The sequence below is a fragment of the Jaculus jaculus genome, chromosome 6 (assembly GCF_020740685.1).
Source record: "Jaculus jaculus isolate mJacJac1 chromosome 6, mJacJac1.mat.Y.cur, whole genome shotgun sequence".
In the NCBI taxonomy this organism is placed as follows: domain Eukaryota; kingdom Metazoa; phylum Chordata; class Mammalia; order Rodentia; family Dipodidae; genus Jaculus; species Jaculus jaculus.
Window position 1 is genome coordinate 78,487,076 of NC_059107.1, and position 26,094 is coordinate 78,513,169.

The 26,094-nt window shown below is 42.2% G+C and overlaps 1 protein-coding gene across 17 annotated transcripts in view; it reads right to left on the bottom strand.

The window, feature by feature from the left end:
- The window catches only part of Aak1 (AP2 associated kinase 1), a 225,578-nt gene that overhangs the window by 104,355 nt on the left and 95,129 nt on the right, over window positions 1-26,094 (bottom strand). For all 17 annotated transcript variants that reach the window (XM_045153151.1, XM_045153149.1, XM_045153148.1 and 14 more), the window contains one exon: window positions 6,410-6,528. In XM_045153151.1, the coding sequence (XP_045009086.1) occupies window positions 6,410-6,528 (119 nt within the window). The remainder of the gene's footprint in view (window positions 1-6,409; window positions 6,529-26,094) is intronic.

The window sequence follows — 26,094 nt, forward strand, 5'->3', positions numbered from 1 at the left end:
TGCCTGGACTGGGCTAGCAGTTTGTGTGGGAAGCTTGCTGTTATGCCCATGTCCTGAGAAGTTGTGCAGGGTTGCTTTGTATAGAAATGAACTGGTATGAACAGAGGGATATGACACAGAAAAAAAAAAAAAAATCTTTTGGGTTAAACTGATGCCCATTCACCTGCAAATTGTTTGAAAGATAACAGCCACTGAGATTGGGCCAGCTGACCTGCATTGGAGCAACAGGAAGAATGTAGATTCTTGAAGGGCCCTGAATGTTCAAGAAGTGTCCTGTTCTTTAAAGTCTGCTTTATTCCCGCCCCCTGGATTAACAAATTGGCACCCTACCTGGTATTGTGGAGTATAAGAAATGCAGGAAAGAGAGGGTCATTAAGTTTGCAACATGGTCTTGTGTTCTGGAAATGGCCATGGGCAGTGTGAAGCAGGTTTCCTGGATGTCTGCATGGGGACCCCACGGGGCCATGAGGATGAACCGTGGATTGCAGTGAAAACCCAGTGGAGATGCTGGGACCATGAGACAGCTGCTAAGGAAAGCTGCCGGTCCTGGATGAAGTTTTTTTTAGGACTGTGAGTAGCCTAGCTAGAGGGGCAGAACTGGAACTCTGGAGACTTGTTACTGGTCAGAATTATTGGACTTGGAGACTTGTCATGGGCTAGAGTTGTTGGACTTGGAGCTACAGAGTTTGATGTTTGCCCTCATTTTAAATCTTGTGTTGGTTGAATATTTCTTTGCTATGCCCAATGCCATCTTTTGTAGTGTAAATGTTTATTCGTGTCATTGTGGGGTTTTTTTTGAGGTTATTTTTTGGTATTATGGCTCAGTTAAAAGACTTTGGAATATGGAGATGTATGAATATCATTGGAATTGATAAAAACTATGGGGACTTTTAAAGTTAGATGAATGCATTAAATTTGACATCATGTATGGTTATCAGTTTATGGAGGCCAGGGGCAGAATGCGGTGGTTTGATTCAGGTGTCCTCCATAAACTTAGGTGTTCTGAATGCTAGGTTCCTAGCTGATGGAGATTTGGGAATTAATGCCTCCTGGAGGCAGTGAATTGTTGGAGATAGATTTATGGGTAATATAGCTAGTTTCCACGTGCCAGTGTTTGGAATACCTGTTCCTGTTGTCCACCTTATGTGGGTCACAGGATAATGCCATCATTTTCTCCTGCCATCATGGAACTTCCCCTTGAATCTGTAAGCCAAAATAAACCTCTTTTTTCCCCATAAGCTGTTCTTGGTTGGGTGATTTCTACCAGCAATGAGAACCTGACTGCAACAGTAAAGTGTTTTTACATATCTACACCAATATTTAGATTATATCACTAGCTATCTGTTGAATTTTTATTAGACCTATTATATTAGAGACTAAGCATTCTTCAAGGAACCTTGCTTTGTTTTAGGGGAAAGATTTTGCATTTCTAGTTGTATGGTGGGATAGTTATACCATGTTAGGCAGAATTATGAGCTTGTTACTTTTTACATTTGGAAATTAAGTATGAGATAGAAGGAGATATGGTTTGGTGCCATGTTGACAAGGGGTGAACTTGTGATGGTTAAGGTGTTGTCAACTTGATCTGTTTAATAATCCACAGACTTACTAAATCAATTTTATAAGCTATCTGCAGTGGGACTGTTATCAACATACTAGGGAAACACCATCATACTCAAGGTTGAACCCTTTGATACTGTGGAAAATGCAAAAGCAAGGATCCAGGATAAGGAATTTTTCCTGGTCAGCAAAGGCTAATATTCTTTGTTGGTAAGCAGTTGGAAGATGGATATAACTTTATCAAACTATAACATTAAAAAGGAGTCCAGCCTTCATCTTGTGTTGAGACTTCATGGTAGTGCTAAGAAGTCCCAACAGGAACAAGCTAAAATTACTGAATTTTACTAATTACTAAATAATTACTAAAATTACTTTTGAGTGGGTCTCTGGGATTGCACCCATTAAGGATTAATTGAAGGAGAAAGTCCTTCCTCCAGAGTGGGCGGCCCCTCAGGAAGCCTCCAGTTCTTCAGTGTGGGATTGGGACTGCTGAGGCATCTGGCCATGTGAACTGAGCAGCTACCAGATTCCTTGATTCTTGGGCCTGCAATTGCTATTAGACTACCACAAACTAATTCAATAAATTCCCTTTTCTAATATAATTCATTCTAGCAGTTCTGTTCTTCTAATACAGTGGGTATCTATTCAGGGACCATTGTGGAACAGAGTGAGAAAAAATATGAGACAAATGAATGGAAGGAGTGCCATGCAACGCTGTCTCCCAGACATGAGACGGCACTTATGACTTCAGAGTAAGTGTCATTATTTGCACAACAGCTGCACAATATTGGGCCCATAGGTATTTTTTCTAGAATGATGGTGAAAGGCATGAGGTTCCCATCCCTCCATGAAGAGGTATTGGCAGTTAATGGTTACTGGAGGAACAAGAGACTTTTTCAGTTGCATGTGGCCTGGTAAATAATTGTCTACCCACACTTATGCAGACAACTCTAACTAAACACAGTAGGCTACATAAATACACAGAGGAAAAGGAAAAAAAAAAAGGCATCAAAGTAGAAGAGGGACTAGTTGGGAAAAAAATGGTTCAGTGGTAGAGAGACAGGGAGAAGAGGAAGAAAAAGTAATGGGATGGAATTATGATCAAAATCTATTATGCACATTTGTAACAACTGTGAATAAAAAACAATAAAAAGTGGCTGGCCATAAAAACTCCAGTACCACATTCATCTCAAAGGCACTAGATTTTTCATCTACTTTATAGTATTTCAGGATAACCAACTTAACAGTCTTTTTCTTATGCTTGTTCCTGTTGGGACTTCTTAGCATCACCATGAAGTCTCAACACAAGATGAAGGCTGGACTCCTTTTTTAATGTTATAGTTTGATAAAGTTATATCTATCTTCCAACTGCTTACCAGCAAAGAACATCAGCCTTTGCTGACCCGGAGGAATTCCTTCCTTAACTTGAATCTTTGCTTTTGCATTTTCCACAGTATCAAAGGGTTCAAACTTGAGTATGATGGTGTTTCCCTAATATGTTGATAACAGTCCCACTGCAGATAGCATATCAAATTGATTTTACTGTTTAATGTACAAGGTAAAAATAAAAGACTGAGTGACTTTCTACTAAGACTGGGAACAAAGTAAGGATGTTTACTTACCATTCTTATTCAACAATAAGGCTACAAAAGGAAATAAAAGGAAGAAGTTTGACTTCAAGACTTTATAGTTGGGTGTGGTGACACACACCTGGAACTTCAGAATTTGGGAGGTAGAGGCCGAAGGATCAGGAGTTCAAGGCCAGCTTTGGCTAGATAGAGAGTTTAAGGTCAGCCTGGGCTACAAAACATGAGCTGGGTGATACTGGTAGAGATAAGAAACACACAGTTGATAAGAGAAATGAGAACTAGAAAGGTCAAGAAATGCACCTTTACAACTAAATTCAAGTGATTTTTGAGGGGTTGAACCCAGGGTGTCATATACATAGGCAAGTATGCTATCATTGAGCTACATCTATCCCAAATCCAGCCCAATTGATATTTAATAAAAAATATATAATAATGGAGAGGTTGTCTTTTCAGAATTAGTACTGTAACAATTTGTTATCCATAGAGGAAAAATAAAAATACTTAACAAAAGTCTCACACCTTATATAAAAGTGAACTCAAAATGGTTCATAGACTTAAGTGTGAAGTATAAAGGTATAAATACTCTGGGAAAAAAATAGTATAAGATCATCAGACTTGAGAGCTCAGCAAATATTTTTAGACTTGACACCCAAAGCACAATACTATCTGGACTCCTAGAGGATCACCCCCAAATGATGAGGGAATATATCAGAACGAGGAGCAGGAGGGCTTACTAAAAGTAAGGCCAAGGGAAAGGAATGCCTAAGAAATTCCACAAGACCAAATTAGTTCTAGAAAACCAACAGCCAGTGTATAGCAAGTCAGAAGCTCAAGGTGAAACCTTTACCGTAACAATGAAGACAGAATGCTAATGAGAGGTGCACATTCATGATTTGTGCCCATGGGAAGGGGTTGGGATCACATTGCTAAAATGCTCTCAGAAAACTGACCAAAGGAGGAAACCTGAGGTGATGCTAATTCTGGAGGAAATGATTCTACGTGAAAGGCACAGAAACTAGCCTAGCAATAGGTTCAGTAGGAACAGCTGTCTTACAGAAGAACGTAAAAGGTAATACTACATAGCAACCTATTGCCCAAACTTCGCATTCTGAAGAATGAGGACAGGGAAGTTCAGCAGAAGACCAAAGAGTGCTAAATGCTTACTTCCTAGGAAAGACAAAGCCTAAAGTGAAGGGGAATTCATATTTTTAGATGTACGTTGAAACAGCCACTGTGGTTACCTCTAGGACCCTGAGATGGCCCAGGAGTACCCCTTGGGGAGCTGTTTGTTTTCTATGACAAACTCACTTCACCAAATTGACTAAGTTTTGAAAATTAAATTATATTAAAAACAAAACTTTTACAGTGAATGCATGACTGAGCCAGAACTTGGACCTATGCAACTTAATTCTAAATCACACCTATCAACTTTGAGCTCTTGGGCCTGTACACCTTGACTGTTCCACTACCACATCTGCCTAGTGCAAAGCAAGCATTTCCAAACAAGTGGGATAAAGTAAAAGAATGGGATTGCTTCTTTAACACAAGTAAATGAATGAGGACCAGAAACAGAAAACAAAGCAAGTGAGCATAGAACAAAGAGGAATGAGAAACCTCAGGAAAACCCAAGGGTAAAGAGGAGACATTGCAAGCAAGGTATCTTGGCTCACCATGGCAGGAGAGTGGGAAGACTACAGCTTAGTGCAGACCGATTCACATGGTCTTGAGCTTTGGGAATAGTTGGTTGGTTCTGTATGGTGGTAGTTCCTTCTCAAATCTCTCAACTTTCTGTCTGGCATCCACACGGTACTGGGTGCTCTAAAGTCCTGACTTCTTTCAGTAGCCTAACTACAGAACCATATGCTACTTTAAGCTGTCCCTGACAGGGTGGCCCAACATAAGGTGGTCAAAGACTGGCATAGCCTGTTGTAATCCTTATCTATGTTTCTTGAGACAGGGTTTCATACTGTAGCCCAGGCAATCTTGGAACTCACTCTGCAGCCCAGACTGAGTTCCAACTTACAGCATTTCTTCTGCCTCAGACTCCTGAGAGTTGAGATTACAGGCATGAAGCACTACACCTGGTTTCTTTCTGTTCTTTACGTAAGCATTAAAATCTAGGACACAAATAAATAATGTCTAGGTGAGCATATATGTTCCCACTGTTGTCTTTATTTCAATACTCATTTCACTCAGTTTATTAAGCCATGTTCTCTATGCAAAGCAATGAGGAGGAATATAAAGTTTCTGATTTCAAATAACTCACATTGTGATGGCAGAACTCCCTAACATGTAACAGGCTAAATATAATTGATAAAAGTACTGTGGAAGTACCAAGAACAGCAGATTACATAATGTCAGACAGAAGTGGAAGAGACTAACAAACTCTCTAACAGTCATCACTCTGCTCTGATCATCAATCATAGTCAATATTCTTTTAAATCAATACTTACTGTTTTCACAAGATACTGTATTATTTCATGCATAAACATGGCAGATATACCTCCACTACACAGACTCTTTCATTTCAATACAATGTAAACGTGAATCTTGAAAAATATGTTTTAAATTCATGGAAGTATAGTTAATATAATAAGAATGCACAGATCCTCATGTGTTTCAGTTGTGACACTTACATACCCTTGTGTGCACCATGCCCCAAACAGCGTATTTCCATGACTCCCAAGTTCCAGTAAGACCCTTTTCTGGTCCATTTCCCAACTCAGATAACTACTCTCTAACTTGTAACTCCACAGATGAATTTTGCCTCTTCATGAACTTTTACAAATGGAATCACAGAGTTTTTATGAGGTATCTAGGCTGTGGCCTAAACCTGGGGAGAACATTCTAGCTGGAAGTACTTCACATCTACAAAGCAAACAGGGGGCTAAGGGCATGTTCACAGCATGACGAAAAACTTTGTGGGGTGGAGACTGAGACAGGGGACTAACGACGGAAGGCAGGACAGAGAAGAAAGCCTCCTGAAGGGTTGGGCTTTCCAGATTAAATCCTTTCCCGATGCCCCCAAATTATTTCTCTTATTTAAAAATAGGTCAGTTCTCTCTATATGCTCCTTTCTCTTCAACTTCCAGCTGAGGGTGGCCAAGGCAAGAATAGTGCACTGTATCTCCTGGCTGTTGGTTCTACCTCCCACAGGGTACTCTGTCAGCTCAGAGAAGGGAACAAGCCGGACTTAAGGTTTTATTGAGTGCACAACCTACTCCATTTCAAACAGGCATCCACAGCCCTGACAGCCTTACCATGATCTGGATTTCCCTCTTGCACACCTGGAGGTCATGCTCATTGTTGACAAACATGCGTTTCAAGGCACATTTCACCCCATTGCTTGTCCTCACCAGGAACACGAGAGCAAATCCACCTGTGAGAGAAACACATATAGAAGTCATGTTCAAAGTCAGTCAGATGTGGAGGGTAAGGCAAGCCTCAGGGCTGGCCTGGCCTAGAAGACGTTCTTACATCCTTGAAATGCACAACAATAATCAAGAGAAACATTCCTACCACGTATCTCAGAATCAAGGAAGAACAGCAATCATCTTCCAAAAATAAAAAACTGTTAAGATTGCTAGCATAAACAGTTGTCAATGTCTTTCAGGAATCTCCTTCTCCTTAGCCACTCCCTCATGCCATCTCCCAAGGCAAGTCTAAGAAGACTCCTGAACTCCTACCTGAAAGGCTGTTGAGAAGCTGTAAGACACAGTGCGAGTGTACTGCTGTTCTACACAGTGGACATAAGGACTCGCTTATTAGCATCCTACTAGCTTTTAGAAATTCTCCAAAAGACAGTTCACAATTCATTAACAGAGGTATATATATAACCCCAACAGGAGTTCTCAAATGTTCTCATTTTGTTAAGCTTCAGAGTTCTACAAATTCTTAGAACTCCTAACCTCAACCTCACCCCTAAAGTCATATCTGAGGTATTCAATGCCCTGATAAGATGATCAGATCACAAAGGTAGAAAGTAGAGTTAAAGGTTGAGAATAAGCAATAATTTTAATGAATATCCAGTCCAACTGCCTGCTTTGTACACCTTCATAATGTAGCTTGGATGCCCTGTCCACTGACTCTCTGTAGGTTATTCTCTACACAAAGGTGTCCACTAAATGACCAGAAGTGGACAAAGGGACATCATCATTGTGGGAACTGGAAGTGAAGGTTGTGATATATAGGGCTATCAGCCACCAACAAATTGACATGGATCAATAAGGAGCCATTACAGAGGCATGCAGCCTCTGAAAAACAAGACTCGGGACTCATCACTGGATTCTAAGTGTCCTGTGGCTCAGTGGGTGCTAGGGATACATACTCAAACTTGGTTATTCACACTTCCATGGTGGCACTTTATTCACTAAGAAAGCCGGCCGGCTACCTACCTACCTTACCTACCTACCCACCTATCATCTATCTCCCCAGCCTCAGATCAGTCCTTTTTGAAGCAGTTCAAATATGCTGCAATATGAGATAATCACCACCAGAGGGGGACAGAGCTGCAGCAAGGCCAGGCTGGTCACACTCCAGCAAGCCCAGCTCAGAAGCCAGTCAGATTTTTGATGCCTATGACCATGATAAGTCTTACAGCAAAACAAAAAATTACTATGCCTAGCATAGTCAGAATGTCATTAAGTATCTATGTCTATAAAGGGGGCTTATCTGTAGGTGGAAAGGATTTAACCATGAGATTGATTGAAATCAAAACCTAGAATTTGTCATTTTAAGATGTTGACCACTATTACTGTGTAGTTGACCAAATGAAGTATAAACTACTAGGTTGGAAGGAAGAAGGAAGACAGTACCCTCCATGTTATTTTCAAAGGACAGTTCCCACTGTCTCACATGAATCAGGGCAGCTCATTTAGATTCCTACGGAATACACAGAAAAGACTCTTGACAAAGATGTTTATTTCAGACTGAGTTGCCACTCAAGATCCTGATTATATTGAAAAAACCAAAGCGCGGCTGAATGTAAGAAATGTCTATATAATTTACGTGGCTGTGCCAGTCTCTGCCTCTTGGCATTTGTGAGACTGAGAGCTAGCATTCATTGATCTACTGAGTCACAAAGGGAAAGAGGACCTGATCTTCTACGTGAGGCAGACAGGATCATTTTGATTACAGCCATACTTTGCCTATTAAGTATGCAGGGACTTTAAAAAAATTGGCTTTTTCCCATTTTTTTTTTACAAAATTTGAGACATTTTAAAGCTTATACAAAGGAGCATGCTTTCTCTCACCTTTGTTAAAACACATAGCATCTTTGGTCTTTCTTTTAAAAAATATTTTATTTACTTACTTGAGAAGGGGGAGAGGGAGAGACAATGGGTACACCAAGGCCTCCAGCCACTTCAAACGAACTACAGACACATGTGCCACCCTGTGCATCTGGCTTACGTGAATACTAGGGAATTGAACCTGGATCCTTAGGCTTCGCAGGCTTAACTGCTTCACCATCTCTCTAGCCCTGGCCTGACTTTCTAATCGTATATTAACTGTACAAAATAATGAGTTTCACACAATAACATTTCCATGCATGCAGATAATATACTTTCATTACATATATGCTCTATGTTATCCCTCTCATCTTAATTACTTTTTTTAAGGTAGGGTCTCATTCTAGCCCAGGCTGGCCTTGAACACACAGGGATCCTCACTTCCTAAGTTCTATCTACACCTTTGGGAATGGCACCCCACTTGACTGAGCTCTAACAAAGACACAGTCACATGAACTAGGGATATCAAAATGAGAAATACTGCCGCATTCAGGCTCTTTGCTTTCCACTCTCCTTCTACCTCCACCTCCCAATTACTGGGATTAGAGGCTTGAATTACCATTCCTGCTCATCTTTTAATTTTTGAGGGAAATGTAGGTGCTATTTGCCAACTCATCCCAAGTTTAGTGATGTGTCTGTTTGGTTTTCCTCTGGATCATCCAGCCCTAATACAGTGCTTACCACACTGGGAACTCCATAATGAATTCAGTTTTGTCTTAATTGTTACTAAAAAGAACAGAAAGGGCAACAGAGTGTGGTGAAGATTATGCGAAACTAATACGCAAACATCCTGTGAAGACTCAACTACTGTGCAAGTGTAGATCACTGCTACTGTGAAGGCCTCTAGATTTGGTTTTGTCAGCAATGTTAACTTATAATCATAAGCTGAAAATCCAAATTTCATTTGAAAACTCTAGATTGAAATAAAGGCAATGTCACATTCTAAATTAATGCCAAACAGCCCAATACTATGAAGGTTAAACACACACTCAAAAAGCTTTACAGACTCTTTGAGCTTGCAGTTTGTACTTCTTATCTAATCTAACCTCTTTATTTTACTGATGACCATGGACAGGACATTACCCAGACCATGGTCTACAAAAGTAAAATTAATATTAGCTGTAATTGGGCTGGAGAGATGGCTTAGCGGTTAAGCGCTTGCCTGTGAAGCCTAAGGACCCCGGTTCAAGGCTCGGTTCCCCAGGTCCCACGTTAGCCAGATGCACAAGGGGGCGCACGCGTCTGGAGTTCGTTTGCAGAGGCTGGAAGCCCTGGCGCGCCCATTCTCTCTCTCTCCCTCTATCTGTCTTTCTCTCTCTGTCTGTCACTCTCAAATAAATAAATTAATTAATTAAAAAAAAATATTAGCTGTAATGTCTGTACTTGACTGGTTATCAGAGTTCATGCCAGGAGAGGTGGTGATGGGATACCCCACACTCCCAGCATTTGCAAATGACTATTTTAAAGGCACTTCAAGTAAGTTGTTTCATTTCTGTTTTCATAATAACCAACCGAGACAGGTAAGTAATCTACTGCCTTCATTTTCTCTGTATGAAAGAAATATACAGAGATTAAGTTTATTATACAAGAACTCAGAGCTAGCTAGAAATAGAATTCAGCCAAGATTTCTCTTTATTTATTTATTTATTTATTTATTTATTCATTTTTTGAGGCAGGGTCTCATTCTAGCTTAGGCTGACTTGGAATTCACTATGTATTCTCAGGGTGGCCTTGAACTCACAGTGATTCTCCTACCTCTGCCTCCCAGGTGCTGGTATTAAAAGCATGAGCCACCATACCCGGCTACGTTTTTCTTTTTGAACCAACTGAGCATACAATATAGTACACCTATTTTAAATGGAGTTTGATGACTTCACAGCTTTATTCACTCAGAACCATCACTACAGTCATTGCATCACTGCAAATAATTCCTTGTGTCACTTTGTGGACAACCTCCTCTCTACCTCACTCTGGTCCAGGCTGACCTGGAATTAACTCTGTAGTCTCAGGGTGGCCTTGAACTCACGGTGATCCACCTACCTCTGCCTCCCAAGTGCTGGGATTAAAGGCGTGCACTACCACGCCCGGCTCTAGTCTACAGTTTTATGTCTGCCTTCTTTCTTACAGCACAATACTTCTAGACTCAGCCTTGTCGGTATACATAGCAGTTTTGGGTTCTGTTTGCGCCAACTATTATTCTAGTGTACAGCAAATGTTCCATAGTTCATCCACTCACTCATGGAAGGACATGACTTAAATATCTGTATAGAAAGCATTTTTCCATGGACACAGGGAATCATTTCTTTTAGGTAAATACCTAAGAATGAACTGCTGAGATTAACAACCACATGTGAAAGTTGTTTTGCATCTTCACTGGCAGTTGTTACTACAGGTTTGGTTGTTCTTTTTTTGTTTTCACTTTAGCTATTCATTTTAGTGTATCCTGACATTTCACTGTGATTTGAATTTGTATTTCCTAAGAGGCCCATCCTCACTGAAACTCCCAGGATTAGCTGCTTCCACCACTTTCCTAGTAGAAGGCTTTGATAAGCATAGGACCATGGAGTCAGGAATGAAGTTACTGATGTAACTTGGACTCGATGTCTCGTGATTAAGCAAAGATCTAGGCCTGAACCAGATGACTCTGTTTTCTTTCTGTAAGACTGGTAAAGTGCACAGGGCAGGATGACAGCTGCCACTTGACCACTGGGGCATTATATGATCTGTGAACAAAATCTCTTAGTCCTGGCCAGCATCAACAAGAGACTATAATCTTCACTAGAAACTTTTCAAAGACCAAGATAAAATGTTATTAGGAGCCTCATTATCATATTCTACATCTGCAATGCGGCTTTGGAAGAAGTCAGCAATAACTCTCCGGGCCATGGATCAAATATTGAATCATGCGGGATGGTACCAGGCCCAGGTGCACTTCTGAAGGAAGCAGGGCAGCAGGGACTCCACTCAGCAAGGGAAGATGAGTACTGCACAGGTAAGGTGAGCAGACACAAACGATTCCAAGCTGATTATGTGAGTGGCAATGAGATACTGCTGGGTGACCACTGAGGATGCTGAGACCAGGAACGTGAGACAAGCCTGCTGTGGTGCTGAGGCAGGGTTTCTAGATTTGCCGCCAAGGTTTTGCTGGATAGTTTCAAGTCAGGCCAAAATTATAGGCACTAAAAATCTGTCACCTGCTTATTTCTTGCAAAGAAAGGAAGCTTCACTTCCTAAGTCCTATCTACACCTTTGGGAATGGCAGCCACTTGACTGAGATCCAGCAAAAACATAAGTCACAGGAGCCAGGGATATCAAAATGAGAAATACTGCATTCAGGCTCTTTGCTTTCCACTTTCTGCCCCAACAAACTTTTTTTAAAGATTATATATATAATTTGTTTACTTGTTTTAGTTTTTTAAAAATGTTATTTATTTGCAATCAGAGAAAGAGAGACAGAGAGAGAGAGAGAGAATGGGCACACCAGGGCCTCCAGCCACTGCAAACGAACTCCAGGTGCATATGCCCCTTGTGCATCTGGCTTACGTGGGTCCTGGGGAATCGAACCTGGGTCCTTTGGCTTCACAGGCAAATGCCTTAAACACTAAGCCATTCCTCCAGCCTCCAACAAACTCTTTATTAAAAATTCTTCCAAAGCTCTTTAAGAGGATCAGATGGAGAACCCAGCTGGGGTGGAACTGCCTCAGGAAATGTGGATGATGAAAGGGGCTCTGGCCCAAGGTGGGTGATGAAAGGAGGTACTGACCCAGGGTTGTCTCCCTGGCTTCCATTTCCTCAACTACAGACACAGACTGAGTCAGCAAGTTTTAAGCTTTCAGATTATAGATGGCTCCAGTGGCCCCAAGAAGAAAACCTGACTCTGGTAAAGGGGCTCTGCACACAGCATCCTTCTCAGCTTCAAGCAAGCAGCTCCACCTTTGCCTATTTAACAGTGGTTTTGGAAAAGATACTAGGAAGAGAGGGACTATCAGGTTTGAAAGGGGGGAAAAGTAGCCGCCAAATATTCTATAGCTCCAAGTAAAAGTACACACAAGGACAAAAGAACCGCATCTACCTAACTGGGTCTCATAGTATTCTGCTAGCTTGGGGAATGAGCAGATCTACCCACCTCTCCTTGAGACCATATGGTCATCCACCCTTCAAAGTCCAGGTTACATTTACAAGCTGGCTGGAGTACTCAGAAAACTTGGGAGATGCCACAGCAGGCAGAACACCAAACACACAGGAAGCAGGAAAGAATAAAAAGGTGTTCCTTCTTTGTCCTTTCTCCCCAGAAAGCTGCTTTGCATCTGCAAGAGCGCTGGCTCATCATAAAGGTCTAAATCTGTAGTGTCTTTTCAGATCAAGGCAGAGCCCAGAGGGACCAAAAAGATCCCAGAAAAGCCCAGGTCTCACTAGATGTGCAGGAGGTCCCTGGGAGGACAAGGGCTATGGTAGAAACGGAGACACATGCCTACTCCTAGGGCAGCCACTCATGTAGAAATGTGGGGTGAGGGATGGCAAGTCATATGATTCCCAAAAGAAACCAGATTTTTAGGTGAAATCTACTGATTTTAAATCCAGACAATTGACATAAAAAAAAATTCTCCCATACTGGGCGTGGTGGCACACGGCTTTAATCCCAGCACTTGGGAGGCAACGGTAGGAGAACTGCATGAGTTTGAGGCCACCCTGAGACTACATCGTGAATTCCAGGTCAGCCTGAGCTAGAGTGAGACCCTGCCGCAAAACAACAACAACAACAACAAATTCTCCTAAACACTGCTCAAGTTAAGATAAACATACCTCCATATCAGAACTCAATGACATGCCCTGTTTAGGTTTTTGAAAGAGCCTGTGAAGTAAATAGGGTGTGTATTATGAGCTCCACCTGACCAATGGGTAACTGAAGTGGCCAACTACTGTAGCCTTCTTGTGGCAGAGTCCTTGGTCGGGGTGACACTTGGGTACAATGCCTGAAGTGTTTCTGAGCTCCTACGGCGACTAAGAAAGCCAACAAGCAACTACTCACAACTGACTCACACTGAAGACAACTTTGCCAAGTTTCAGATGAAATGACAATCTTCCAAGCTCTAGGACAGATGGCAGGAGCGCAGCAGAGCCTGCACAGGAGAAAAGGTCAGTCTCAAGCACACGTCAGCATCACTGTGACAAGAGCTTGGATTTGTTGACTCTAATGTCAGTCTCTCCTCACTGGCCTCAGAGCACCATGTGCTAGCTCCTTCTGGGGAACATGTCAAAGAGTCTTTGCCCACGGCAGGAAGAACACCCAGATGGGGAGACTTAAGGTACTCAACTCCCTCTTCCCAGCAGGTTAAACACAGGGCACTGCCTCTTCCTCTCCAGGCCTTCAACAACTAGGGAACATCTCCAGAGCAGGGGATTCTCTTTACAAGTTTGGAAAAGTTTGTTCTGTTCCTCAAGAAAGACACCTGCTTGCGTAGAAAAAAAAGGGGGATGGAGAATTGAAGAATCAAAAGGGAAGAGTTTTGCATGCAGAAACAGGGCATACTGGTCTGGTTTGCTAGAAGCTAAACATGATGGAGAGAAGACTTTTCCCAAGCTACCGACTGCACCTTCACTTACGCTGTTGCTATGGCATTAGCTATCTGGTAAATGTAGGATAAAGTAGTAAGACAATGCTAGGCCATACAATCTGTTCATGAAAACCCACAGAAGCTTCCTCAGGTCAGACGACACTACCATGTTCTATTCTCCCCTCACTCCCCTCTGCAGCTTGAGTCATCTTTTGAAAGCAGAAACTGAGTATCACTCACCCATTTGGAACTCCTCAGGGACTTCTTGCCCCTCCTATAACATATACCACATACTGCAAGGCCTAAGGGGATGTGATCCTTCTAGCCTCCTCCAGATACCTCAGCCTTCCCCTGCTCACTCAAAGGTGTGTGGCTCCAACATGCCGGAGTCCCTTTGCATATGGTTCTCTTTGCCTCTTTCACCTAAGTATTCTTTGCCTGACCAGCTCCTACTAATCATTATTTATGTTTCAGACTGAAAGTTACTTCCCTTGTCTAAGCCTTTCCTAATAATCCCGAGACCCTAGTCTGGTGTGCTCCACATCTTTTCCTTTTCCTTTGGGACATACCATGAGTGTCATTAAAAACTCAGGTGGGTAATTCCTGGCCTGATGTCTTTTTCCTCTGTATACTATAAACTGTCAGGAATAAGGATGGCTGATTCACTATGGCATGGCTGTCACCCAGCCCCATGCCTGCCACAGGTACTCATGTGATCTCATCCACAACTTGTTTGGTTACTGCCACAAAACAATAAAAATAGTAATGGAAAACTTCTACTCAGCCCCAGTCTTTTAGTAGTTTAGAATCTAGCATGGGGTGGTAGAAGGGTCAAACACAGAGAACATCTTGGTGGTAAAATTGTCTGTAGCCCAAAGAAAAGGCTGTGCTGCCCGCTCTGGCACACCTGAGGGCAGTGTAGGCCAAAGGCTGTCTGCACCTTTCATGCTGGGGCAGCGTGTTCACAGTGCCACTTAAGAGGAAAGCTCCATGCTGTCACAATAACAAATACTTGTCCTACCTCTGATCCCTTCTTGCAAAAAGAACACTTGTGCTGGAAATGAAAACCCACTTCAGTTGAGAAGGGAAAGAAATCACAGAGCCTCATCAGGCCCACACTGTCCTCCACTAAAAGAGAGGAGCCAGCTGCTCAGGCCAGAGTCTCGCTCACCATATGGCACTGAGTCACTGACTGCAATCTTTCAGGAAGTGAATGATGTGCCAAAAGGGCAGCTGAAGAAGCCATGCCCTGCTCATGCTTAGACCCCCAAGCTCTATCTATACTGCAACCCTATGTGCATTACTGGCCCTCAGTCTCCCAAGGAGGACCAGGCATTCAACTAAGATAAAATTTTGTCTGACATTCTATCTGCTCCAACTGTTCATTCCAGAACATGGCAGCTTAACTTCTGGTGTCAAAGGTTTCTTAGCTTGCCACACTAACTGCTTGCTTGCATATTAAGATTTGCTTACCATACAATAAGGCTGTGAATCCTGCTCCAGAAAGAGCACTTTCCAGTGTGCTAATCCAAGTCCTGATGGGACACACACACACACTGGCATCACAGGAAAATGATAAGAAGACTTTCACTCTTTTGGCTTCATTAGAATGTCTCTCCAGAAAGGAACGCTTCCTTTAGATCACCCTACTTAGCCCCAGCTCTCCTAGCACTGGAGGACATGAGTCTCATTCTGAAGAGGCTGGCTGACATTTTCTCAGCTCCCTCCTGCTAATTCCAGAGCACTCTGATTTAACTCCACCATAAAACCTTTCACCTAAGCTTCAGGCCATCTGAACATACTACCTACCCATCCCTCAGCTGCTATCCTCTAGTTATGGTCATTCATTCATAACTGTTCAATAGCTCAAAGTCTCCTCCACACCCTAACTCACACCACCAATCAAGTGGGTTTCACCAAGTTTTGACCATTCTATCCCTTATCTCCAGAAATTATCCCTTCCACTTCACTCTGATGATCCTTCCTTAATGCCTGCTACATCTTTCCTTCCAAAAGAGCTGAACATCCTAAATTCCTTCTCTTCAAAGATGCTTATTTAGTAACCCCTCCTACATGCAGTCATTAGTCCCCTCAAACCGGAGTGAGTCTAAATTCCTTAATACAACTGCATATATTATTTAAAAAAACTCACAGCAAGTTGAAAAGATTATACTGCAAATACCCACAACCCACCATTTACAGTTCACAGTTAATATTTTGCTCTACTTGCTTTACCCCATGTATACCCATCTTATAAGCATCAACTCATCTTGTTGACTTTTCAAGACAGAACAGGCCTCAGTACATTTTACTCTACATATTTGTAGTGGTCAGGGTTTGTGATGGTGAATTTTGGGTGTCAATTGTTTTTTCCCCTTCAATGATGAAGACTGAAACTATAGCAAGCATCTAAGAATGTTCTCTGCTCTCCCATTGGGTGTTAATCTGATTGACTTGAGGAATACCTGGAGAAACTGGTAAAGTATACTGCTGGGTATGTGTTTGCAAAGAATACTGTGGTATGGAAATGACCCATCCTGAATGTGGACAAACCATCTAATAAGCTGGGGGCTCAGATGGGAAAAAAAGTAGAAGGTGACACTCATTCTCTTGGGCTCTTTTACTCTCTCATCCTCAGCAGATGTTTTCTACTTCTGCTGCTCTTGGACCAGGTTCTCTGACTTTGGACTTGCACCAGCAACACTCCCAGGGTGTTCAGAACTCTGGCCTAGGAGGAAGAGCTACATTATTGTCCTGTCTGTAGTTCTTGTGCTGAGCTACTCTTGACTTCCCTGGCTCTCTAGCTTGCTGCTGACAGCCATCATGAAACTGTTCAACCTCTGTGACCCTATGAGAAAAACCAATAAGCTTCCTTCATGTGGTGTATGTTTCACTGGTTTTGTCTGGAGAATGCTAACAAATACAGGGTTCATAGGCCATGATCATTTGGAGGTCAGTGACAAATAAGGTTTATTTACAGTGAAATATATGACTCTTCAGGGTAACAATAGCTAAGATCTGGCAAATATACCTCACAGAAAGCCTCCTGAGCCTCTTTCCACATAGTCTTACTCACATTTTCTTCAGGAGAAAGCACTTGTCTTTTCATCTATTAGTTTCACCTACTTTATTTTACTTTTTAAATATTTCATTTTTTTTAATTAAGGGGGGGGAGCGTGCGTGCATGCCAGGACATCCAGCCACTGCAAATAAACTCCAGATGCATGTGCTTTTGGTGCATCTGGCTTATGTGGGTCCTGGGGAATTGAACCTGGGTCCTTTGGCTTTGCAGACAAGTGCCTTAACCACTAAGCCATCCCTCTAGCCCAAGACCCTTCTGATAAAGCTTTAAGAAGAGTTCTTTTCTTTTTATTTCAAGGTAGGGCTTCGCTCTAGCCCAGGCTGACCTGGAATTCACTGTGTAGTCTCAGGGTGGCCTTGAACTCACTGCAATCCTCCAACCTCTGCTTAGGGAGTGCTGGGATTAAAGGTGTGTGCCACCACATCCGGCTAAGAGTTCTTTTAAAAACAAATACATTTATTATGTATTTGAGACAGTCAGAGATAAGCGTGTGAGCATACCCGGGTCTCCTGCCACTGGAACAAGCTCCGAAGGTATGTGCCACTTTGTATCTCTGGCTTTACCTGGGCACTGGGGAACCTGGGCCATTAGACTTTGCAAGCAGGTACCTTTACCCACTGGGTTCTCTTTCTAGTCCAAAGCTTCTTAGTTTTCTTCCTGTTGCTGCCGTAATGAGTTACTACAAATTCAGTGGTTTAGAACATAAATTTAAGTTGAAATCTCATACCTAGCAGGTTGTGGTGACACATGCTTTAATCTCCCAGCACTTGGAGGCTGAGGTTGGAGGATCACCTTAAGTCCAAGGCCAGCCTGGTCTACAGAGTGAGACTGCTTCACCTTCCCTCCCAACCCCTTTCTCCTGCCCTTCCCTCCCACCCCTCTAAAAAAAAAAAACATGATACCTTGGTTTTAGCCCAGTGAGCCATGCGAGATTTAGGACTCAGAACTGTAACTCCCAGCCCTGGCAGCTAGTATGCGACCCAGGGTCCCCACTGCCTGCTCTCACGGCTCTGAAAGGAACACCACTCTACTCAATCACACTGGACAGATGCAAACTATGAACTCAGCTGTGGTGGCTCCAGGAGGCCATGGCTTGCACAGGGCTGGGGAACAGGTCCACGGGGAGGGAGGACTAGAAGCCCAGCCACTCCCTTGGCCGGAATGCGACCTCTTAGTTTCACCTACTTTTGAAGGTCATGTAAATAGAATCATATAGTATGCCTTTAAAAAAAAAAATCCAGGCTGGGTGTGGTGGCACACATCTTTACTCCTAGCACTTAGCAGAGGTAGGAGGATCACTGTGAGTTCGAGGATAGCCTGGAACTACAGAGAGAGTTCCAGGACAGCCTGGGCTAGAGTGAGACCCTATCTCAAAAACAAAAACAAACAAACAACAACAATAAAATGGTCTCATTCTGTAGCCCAGGCTAATCTTGAACTCACACTGTAGCTAGCCTCATATCCAAAATCCAGGTTGAAAAATTGTCTTAGCATTTAAATGAGCTTGCCTGCAAAGTCTATCAATCTGGGTTCCATTTCCTAGTATGTAAAGCCAGATGTACAAAGTGGTACATGTGTCCGGAGTTTGTTTACAGTGGCAAGAGGCTCTGGAGTGCCCATTCTCACTCTTTCTCTTTTTCCCTGTCAAATAAAAATAAGTATTAAACAAAAAACCTATAATCCCCCTGTCTCAGCTTCCACACTTGACTTGGAGCCTTTATAATTTGAATTCTGTTCTCGCCTCAACCAGCCCTGTCTCCCAATACCCTCTTGTCCCTTGCCTTTTCCTCCCATCACTAAGCTTCCAGAATTCTAACCATTTTCTTCCTAGAAGGCTTGCACATGCTATTCCCTCCATGTGGAATAGTCTATCCCAATCTTCTCCTTCAGAAAAGAAGTTTAAGACATAAACTAATACTCTTCTCTGAAATCTTACCTGTCCCTGCCAGCTACCCCAGTTTTCATGTTACTACACATTCGGCCTGGACCTCTGTTGCTAACTAAAATGTGTTGTGATTATCTGGGATATGTTAATGCTGCCACTAGACAGACCAAGATAAAAAGGGAACTACTCTTTAGTAGAAATTACAGTTGTTTAAAATGTTTGGATGCATTAAATCAATAAATATAACCTCATAGATTGTTTTCTAGGTAGTACACCTGAAAAAAATGAGTCACCAAAGAAAACAAAGAGGCAAGAACTTACTTCTCTTACCAGCACTTGTGAGACTGAGGTTGAAGGATCACCATGAGTCAGAGGTCAGCCTGTGATACAGAATAGGCCTGTAGTAGAGGGAGACCTTACAAAAAAAAAACCAAAAAAACCCAAAAACAAACAACAACAAAACCCAATCAAATAAAAAAAAAAAAAAATCCTTGGGGTTAGCATAATGCTTAGTATGTGCCAGGTAATTAATGTTTGATAGATGTAGCAGACAGCTTCAGGTTCTCTGAGATGAACTTCCAGACCAGGCACAGTTATGGAGGAAGGGATTTATTGAAGCTTACAGATCTAGGGGAAGTTCCATAATGGCAGAAGCAGCTGGCCTGCCTTTACAGGTCCAAGGACAGAGAGAGAGAAATGGCGGGAGAGGGAGGGAGAGGGAAAAGAGAAAAACAGAAGCCAAAAGTCACACAGCACAGCACACTTCAGGAACTCCAGCGAGGTATACTTTGCATATCTTTAGATTGAAATCTTAAACCCACCACCACACCTTAAGATCCACCCAGTGAAACCACCTCCAGTCATGTGGCTGAAGATGCAAACTAATAAAATAGTGAATATATTGGGAGCCATCTATTCAAACTACCACAATAGATCAATAACAAATCACATCAGTGCTCTACTTACAATTCTCCTCTAGTTCTTGACCACTTACAAGATGAAATCATAATTTGAATGTGACCACAAATCCCATCGTAACCTAGTGCCCCTTCAGTCTGAGCACCTGTCCCCTCTATACCTAGTAAAACTGTAGCTATAAGTCCAAGGCTGGCTCACATTAGGATTTACCTGTGAATTTCACCTAACAGATTGCATTCTATTTCCATGCCCAACTTGATGTTCTTATCCTGCTCAGATCTCATTTGTCTACAGGCCAGTCTTTCAAATAGGACTAGACTGTATTCTCTTGGAGGCAACGATATTTTATTTTAAGTCTTTGCAGGAAAGACATTGGTTTACCTTACCATACTTTTTATCCCATGCTGAAATAACATTAGATGTACTCTATCAAGTGACCCTCAGCTCACAGCTAAATGGAGAACTGTCTCATACTTTCATCTGGAGAATCTGAAGTAATAACACAGAAGCTATAGTCAGATGGAGCTGTACAACCCCACTAGCCAGGTGATGTCTATGGTCAGCCATGGGCATGCTTGCATATAAGCAGAGAGTTCTGCAAGAGGCAAGAGAATAAAAGAGACTCTTGGAAGAAGGTACAGTTTGTAACTATGGCTCTGCAAGGACAGAACACAGAAGGCCCTCCTGCTGACTTTCCAAAGCTGACAAAATCTAGCTATACTTTCTGTTGTTGAATTCTAGGAAGTGCCCTCGTACCCAATAAATTTCTTTTCTAATTTGAATTAAATTTATGTTCCTTGTACTCCATGACTCTTGCACCAATGTATGTAGAATGTATGAATTTTGATATAGAACTTTAAAAGATATTTTATTTGAGAGACTGAAAGAATGAATGGGTGTGCCAGGACCTATAGCCACTGCAAATGATTCCAGACACATGTGCCACCTAGTGTATCTGCCTTATGTAGATCCTGGGGAATCAAACTTATGTCCTTAGGCTTTGAAGGCAAGCACCTTAACTGCTAAGCAATCTCTCTATCCCTGATATAGAACTAAAAAATATTTTATTTATTTCAGAGAAAGTAAGAGAGAAGAAGGGAGAGAGCGAGGGAGGGAGGGGGGACAAGAATGAGAGTGCATGCGCATGCACCAGGGCCTCTAGCCACTGCAAACAAACTCTAGAAGCATGTGCCACTTTGTGCATCTGGCTTTATGTGGGTACTGGGTGTTAGGTCGAAATGGGCTTCCCAAAAGGGAGTCACCAAAAGAAAACAGGATGGCTACAGGGAGATAATAAGAAAATGAATCATCCACATTCCTCAAGAATGATGCCCCAAGAACAGGATTTACCACCCCTCACTTCTGGTCTCAACCTGAGATTAGAGATTTACTGTTCCCCTATCTCTCACCAGGTTACTCCTGGTCTCTCCATATGGCTAATGTAAAAGAACAGAGATTTACTGCCCCCCCTAACAAGAAAATTCCTTCCCCTTTCTCACATTCCCCCAATTGTAAAATCCATAAAGCCCACTATCTGTAACCCCTGAGAGTCAGTCCTAGCAGCTCATGTTTTTACCAAATAAAACTTCCATCTTTGCCTCAGAGTGTTCTCCATGGTCCTTGGTCACTCCTGAACCTTACACTAGGGAATCAAATTTGGGTCCTTGGGCTCTGCAGGGAAGTGCCCTAACCATGTCTCTCCAGCCACTAGAATTTTAATAATTTTAGCAATTACAGGTGTTTTTTTTTTAACAGAAAGCATTCAGAACAGAAAGATGATTATATTAAAAAAATTATACTTGAACTGGGAGTGGTTGGCGCGTGCCTTTAATCCCAATACTTGGGAGGCAGAGGTAGGAGAATTTCTGTGAGTTCAAGGCCACCCTGAAACTATGTAGTGAATTTAAGGTCAGCCTGGGCTAGAATGAGACCCTACCTCAAAAAAAATTATACTTGAGTTAGAAATTTCAAGTTAAGGACTAGAATTACATAAAATAAACTTGTATAAATTTATGAATATCTAGGGAAGAAAAATTGCCAAAATTCTCTTTGGGATAGGACAGTCACAATATAACTAAGCGGGGCACATAGTCTGCATACCTCATGCATCAGGGCTAGAGAGCTGGGGAGATGTCCCACTACTCTTTTCAAAATGCAAGTACAGATGATTTTGAATGTTCTCAACTCAAATTTCTTTGATAACATGTTTCAGATGGTGACTATACCAATTGGGCTAATCTGATCATCAAACATATATCATGTATACATGTATCTAAATATCATACTGTACCCCATAATTGCATACAGTTATGTTTTAACTAGAAATACATATATAGTTGAAAAAAGATCCTACCGCTCAGACCACTCATTATCTGGGGACCCCGGAAGATAGTGTTTGGCTGGATTATCAGAAAGCCATCATCAAGAACACTCTTTAGCCTTCCAGGCAGAGGAAAAGTACACGTTAGAGTCTTTCAATTAGATGAAATAGAAGCTCAGCCATGGACACACCACAGATGTCTGTCAAGGGGCTATCTCCACAAAGGACCAGGAACATATCAGCACCAACTGGCAAGCTGAATTGTATTAGGAGAAAACTACTCTCTTGGAACTCAGGCACTTGCCTGGGGGCATGTAAATATCAGTATTACAGATTTTCCTTTTGCCTCAGGCTACAGGCTGGCTGGGCAAGTACTGTTACTGATGCTTTTTCTTTAAAATTCTGAAATTTTGTTCTCTGTGACTTTCTGTCCCCCACCCCAAGGTAGGGTCTCACTCTAGCTCCGGTTGACCTGGAATTCACTCTTTAGTCTCAGGGTGGCCTTGAACTCATGGTGATCCTCCCACCTCTGCCTCCCAAGTGCTAGGATTAACGGCGTGTGCCACCACGCCTGGTTCTCTATGACTTTTTGCACTGGTTTTTATTTTTATAATAGTGTACACAGATATTCTTTCTCTTAGTTACTGAATTCTGCACAACAGGCTAGTGGAGTCCACTAGTTCTAACCCCGCGTAAAGCTGCTATCTGCATAGCAGATTAGTCAGTCTGTCTAGGCATCAGCTCCTACATGGTCATTCAATTCTGCACACAAGTCCTAAGAGAGACACTCCTCAAGGAGAAACAGAAACAGAGAGAGTGACTCCAAAGGAAATGGGGACAGGAAGCAAACCCATCCTGTGAAACTGGTTTCTGGCTCTCAGTGGGAGCTTGAGCCATGCAGTAAACTCCAGGGATGGCTCACTCCCAGGCCTCAGAGCCACAGCTGAGATTGATTTGACTGGGGCTCCAAACCAAGCATAAAGAAGTCATGATTCACTGAAGCAGAGCCCAACAGCCCAGAAACCAAATGAGCATAAAATCATCAAGTATATTAACAACAGAAAACAGGGGTTAGGAGGATAGTGGGTCTTCCAATAACCAAGGTGTTGAGGGCCTAAACGAAAGACTGAAGAGGAAGCCACGGAGTTGGTGCAGAGTAGCAAGAAGCCCAAGAAAATGTATCTAGAACCTTATTAGGCTCATTTGGAAGGCAGGCCCGGGACCAGGAGAAACAGTAATGCCCCAGGGTTTAGAAGTTTATGCCAAACAAGGAGAAGTCTATCAGAAAAAGATCAACAGAAGCCCTGGACCTGAAAGGAAGAGGATAATATTTCTTGCAGGAGAATCTAATACCAGTATCAAGACTACAAGGTCAAATTAAGTTGAAGGGAGTGAGAGGAATGAGAGTTGAGGACTTTGCAAGCTGATTAGCAAGTAGTCCCAGCTAAGCAGATTGCTACCCAGAAAAATGACCACCCTTCTGAAAAATGGTACCCAGAAAACAATAGACAATCTATATGAAAAGCCCAAGATATCTTTGGACCCTACAATTCTTCTTTTAGAACTCTATTGTATGAAGATAACCTAAATATCCATAATATGTTTGTACAAAACATTTACAGGCTCTCCATATACTTGAAATCTATATGCATAAAAATGTAAGGTATTTCAATGTCTGATAAAAATTGATCAAAAATAAACTCTGTACAAAAACACAAAAAAGTAAAATATGTGACATTGTAAAAGCTAACAAATTCTCCATATACTAATGAAAAGAACAAAACACAGGGCTTTCAATTTATGACAGACACAGCTATATAAAAATGTGTGTAGCAGGGCTGGAGAGATGGCTTAGTGGTTAAGCGCTTGCCTATGAAGTCTAAAAACCCTGGTTCGAGGCTCGGTTCCCCAGGTCCCACGTTAGCCAGATGCACAAGGGGGCGCACACGTCTGGAGTTCGTTTGCAGAGGCTGGAAGCCCTGGCGCACCCATTCTCTCTCTCTCCCTCTCTCTTTCTCTCTGTGTCTGACACTTTCAAATAAATAAATAAATAAAAATTAAAAAAAAATGTGTGTAGCAAACAAACTAAAAGAAAATACAATAAAATGCTAACTGAAGTACAAAACAAAAAATCCCAAGACAGATTTATCTGCAGATTATAGGATTCCAGATGTTTATTTTCTTTATCTCTTACTTGTTTTCTTTCTTTTTTCTTGTGTGTGTGTGTGTCCAGATGCATGTGGGCACAAGTGTGTGCAGGTACACTTACATATGTGTACATGTGTGGAGGCCAGAGATTGATGATAGGTGTCTTGTTTGATTATTCTACATTTTATTTTTGAAGAAGTGTGTCTCACTTAAACCTACAGCTTACCCATTCAATTAGTCTATCCAGCCAGGGGATCTTGGAGATTCCCCCATCTCTACCACTACTGAGTGCTGTGATTACGGGTGGGCTACCATGCTCACTTGGCATTTATGTGGGTGCTAGGGATCAGAATTAAGTCCCTCACATTTGGGTGGCAAGCACTTTATCCACTGAGCCATCTTCTAAGGCCCTATTTTCTAAATTTTCTATAAAGATCATATGTTATCTTTATATTATCTTTTAAGTCTTTTGAGTCTTCAATCTCTCCAGCTGTAATAGAGGTATAAACATATGATGTACAATAAACATTTCAAAAACAAGTGTGGCCTGGAGAGATGGCTTAGTGGTTAAGATGCTTGTCTGTGAAGCCTAAGAACTCATGTTCAAATCTCCAAGTCCCACATAAGCCAGACACACAGTGGCACAAGTGTGCAATTTTGCACATGTGCACAAGGGGGCACACGTGTCTGGAGTTCATTTGAAGCAGCTGAAGGCCCTGGCATGCCCATGCATTTTTTCTCTCTCTCTCAAATAAACAATTAACAACAAAGACAAAACAAAACACACAAGTGAACCAAATGATAGTAAGTTCAGTAAGCATTCTTAGGAAATGTGCATCAGGGTGTCAGTCCACATGATGATTATTTCTGCATATATAAAATAATGACCTTTTGAGCTTCATTCAAGATCAAATCAATGGCTACAGAAGCATCACAGCCTTAGACAAGATGAGAAACTGCTTTGGTTAAAACATAAATACAATCTGAAAATTGGGAGCAGATGCATACAGTATAATCCTTCTGGTGTTAAGGTCACATGGCCCATTCCCCATTAGACCTTCCCGCTACTTTAGAGCACATCTATTATGGTACTGTTGAGATTCAGCCTTGTGCCAGTCACTTTTACATGCACTAATTATATCTTCATGATAACTCTGGGAGGCCAGTATTAGTAAACCTATCATGCCAATGGGGGCCAACCACAGGCTTACTATGAGCAAGAGAATAAGATCTGCCCCAAATCTGGTGAATGCATAGTACTCTTGGGCTAAGCCTAGCAGTCTTATTTTCTAAAGTCCACCCTTGAGCCCTGCTTCCAAAGTTCACACCAGCACACTTACCTGTGACTTTCCTATTATAATGTCCATCAGAGGCTCTAAAGTCACGCAGAATGAGACACAGCAGGGCAAGGAATTCCCTGAACTTTTTGGCCCCAGATATCTAAGAATCAACCACTGTGCACGGCCTGAGCAACTAGGCTGCAGGGTAGGAATTAGTAACCAGCTATGAGGAAGAAATGGCAGCTAACACTCCCTCTGTGGTGTTAATTCTAGGTTAACCTCCCACCCCCAAGGACAAGGAGAGCTGAGTGACAATAAGCTAAATGAGCATGCCAAGCAACTGCTGGTGCATTGGCTTTTAGCACATCATGCTCTACCTTTCAGCATGTTCCTCAGACCAGACTGTGGAGCATATTTCAGCTGCAAAGCATGAGTTCTGGGCCTTCCTTCCAGACCCCAACTCCTCTTT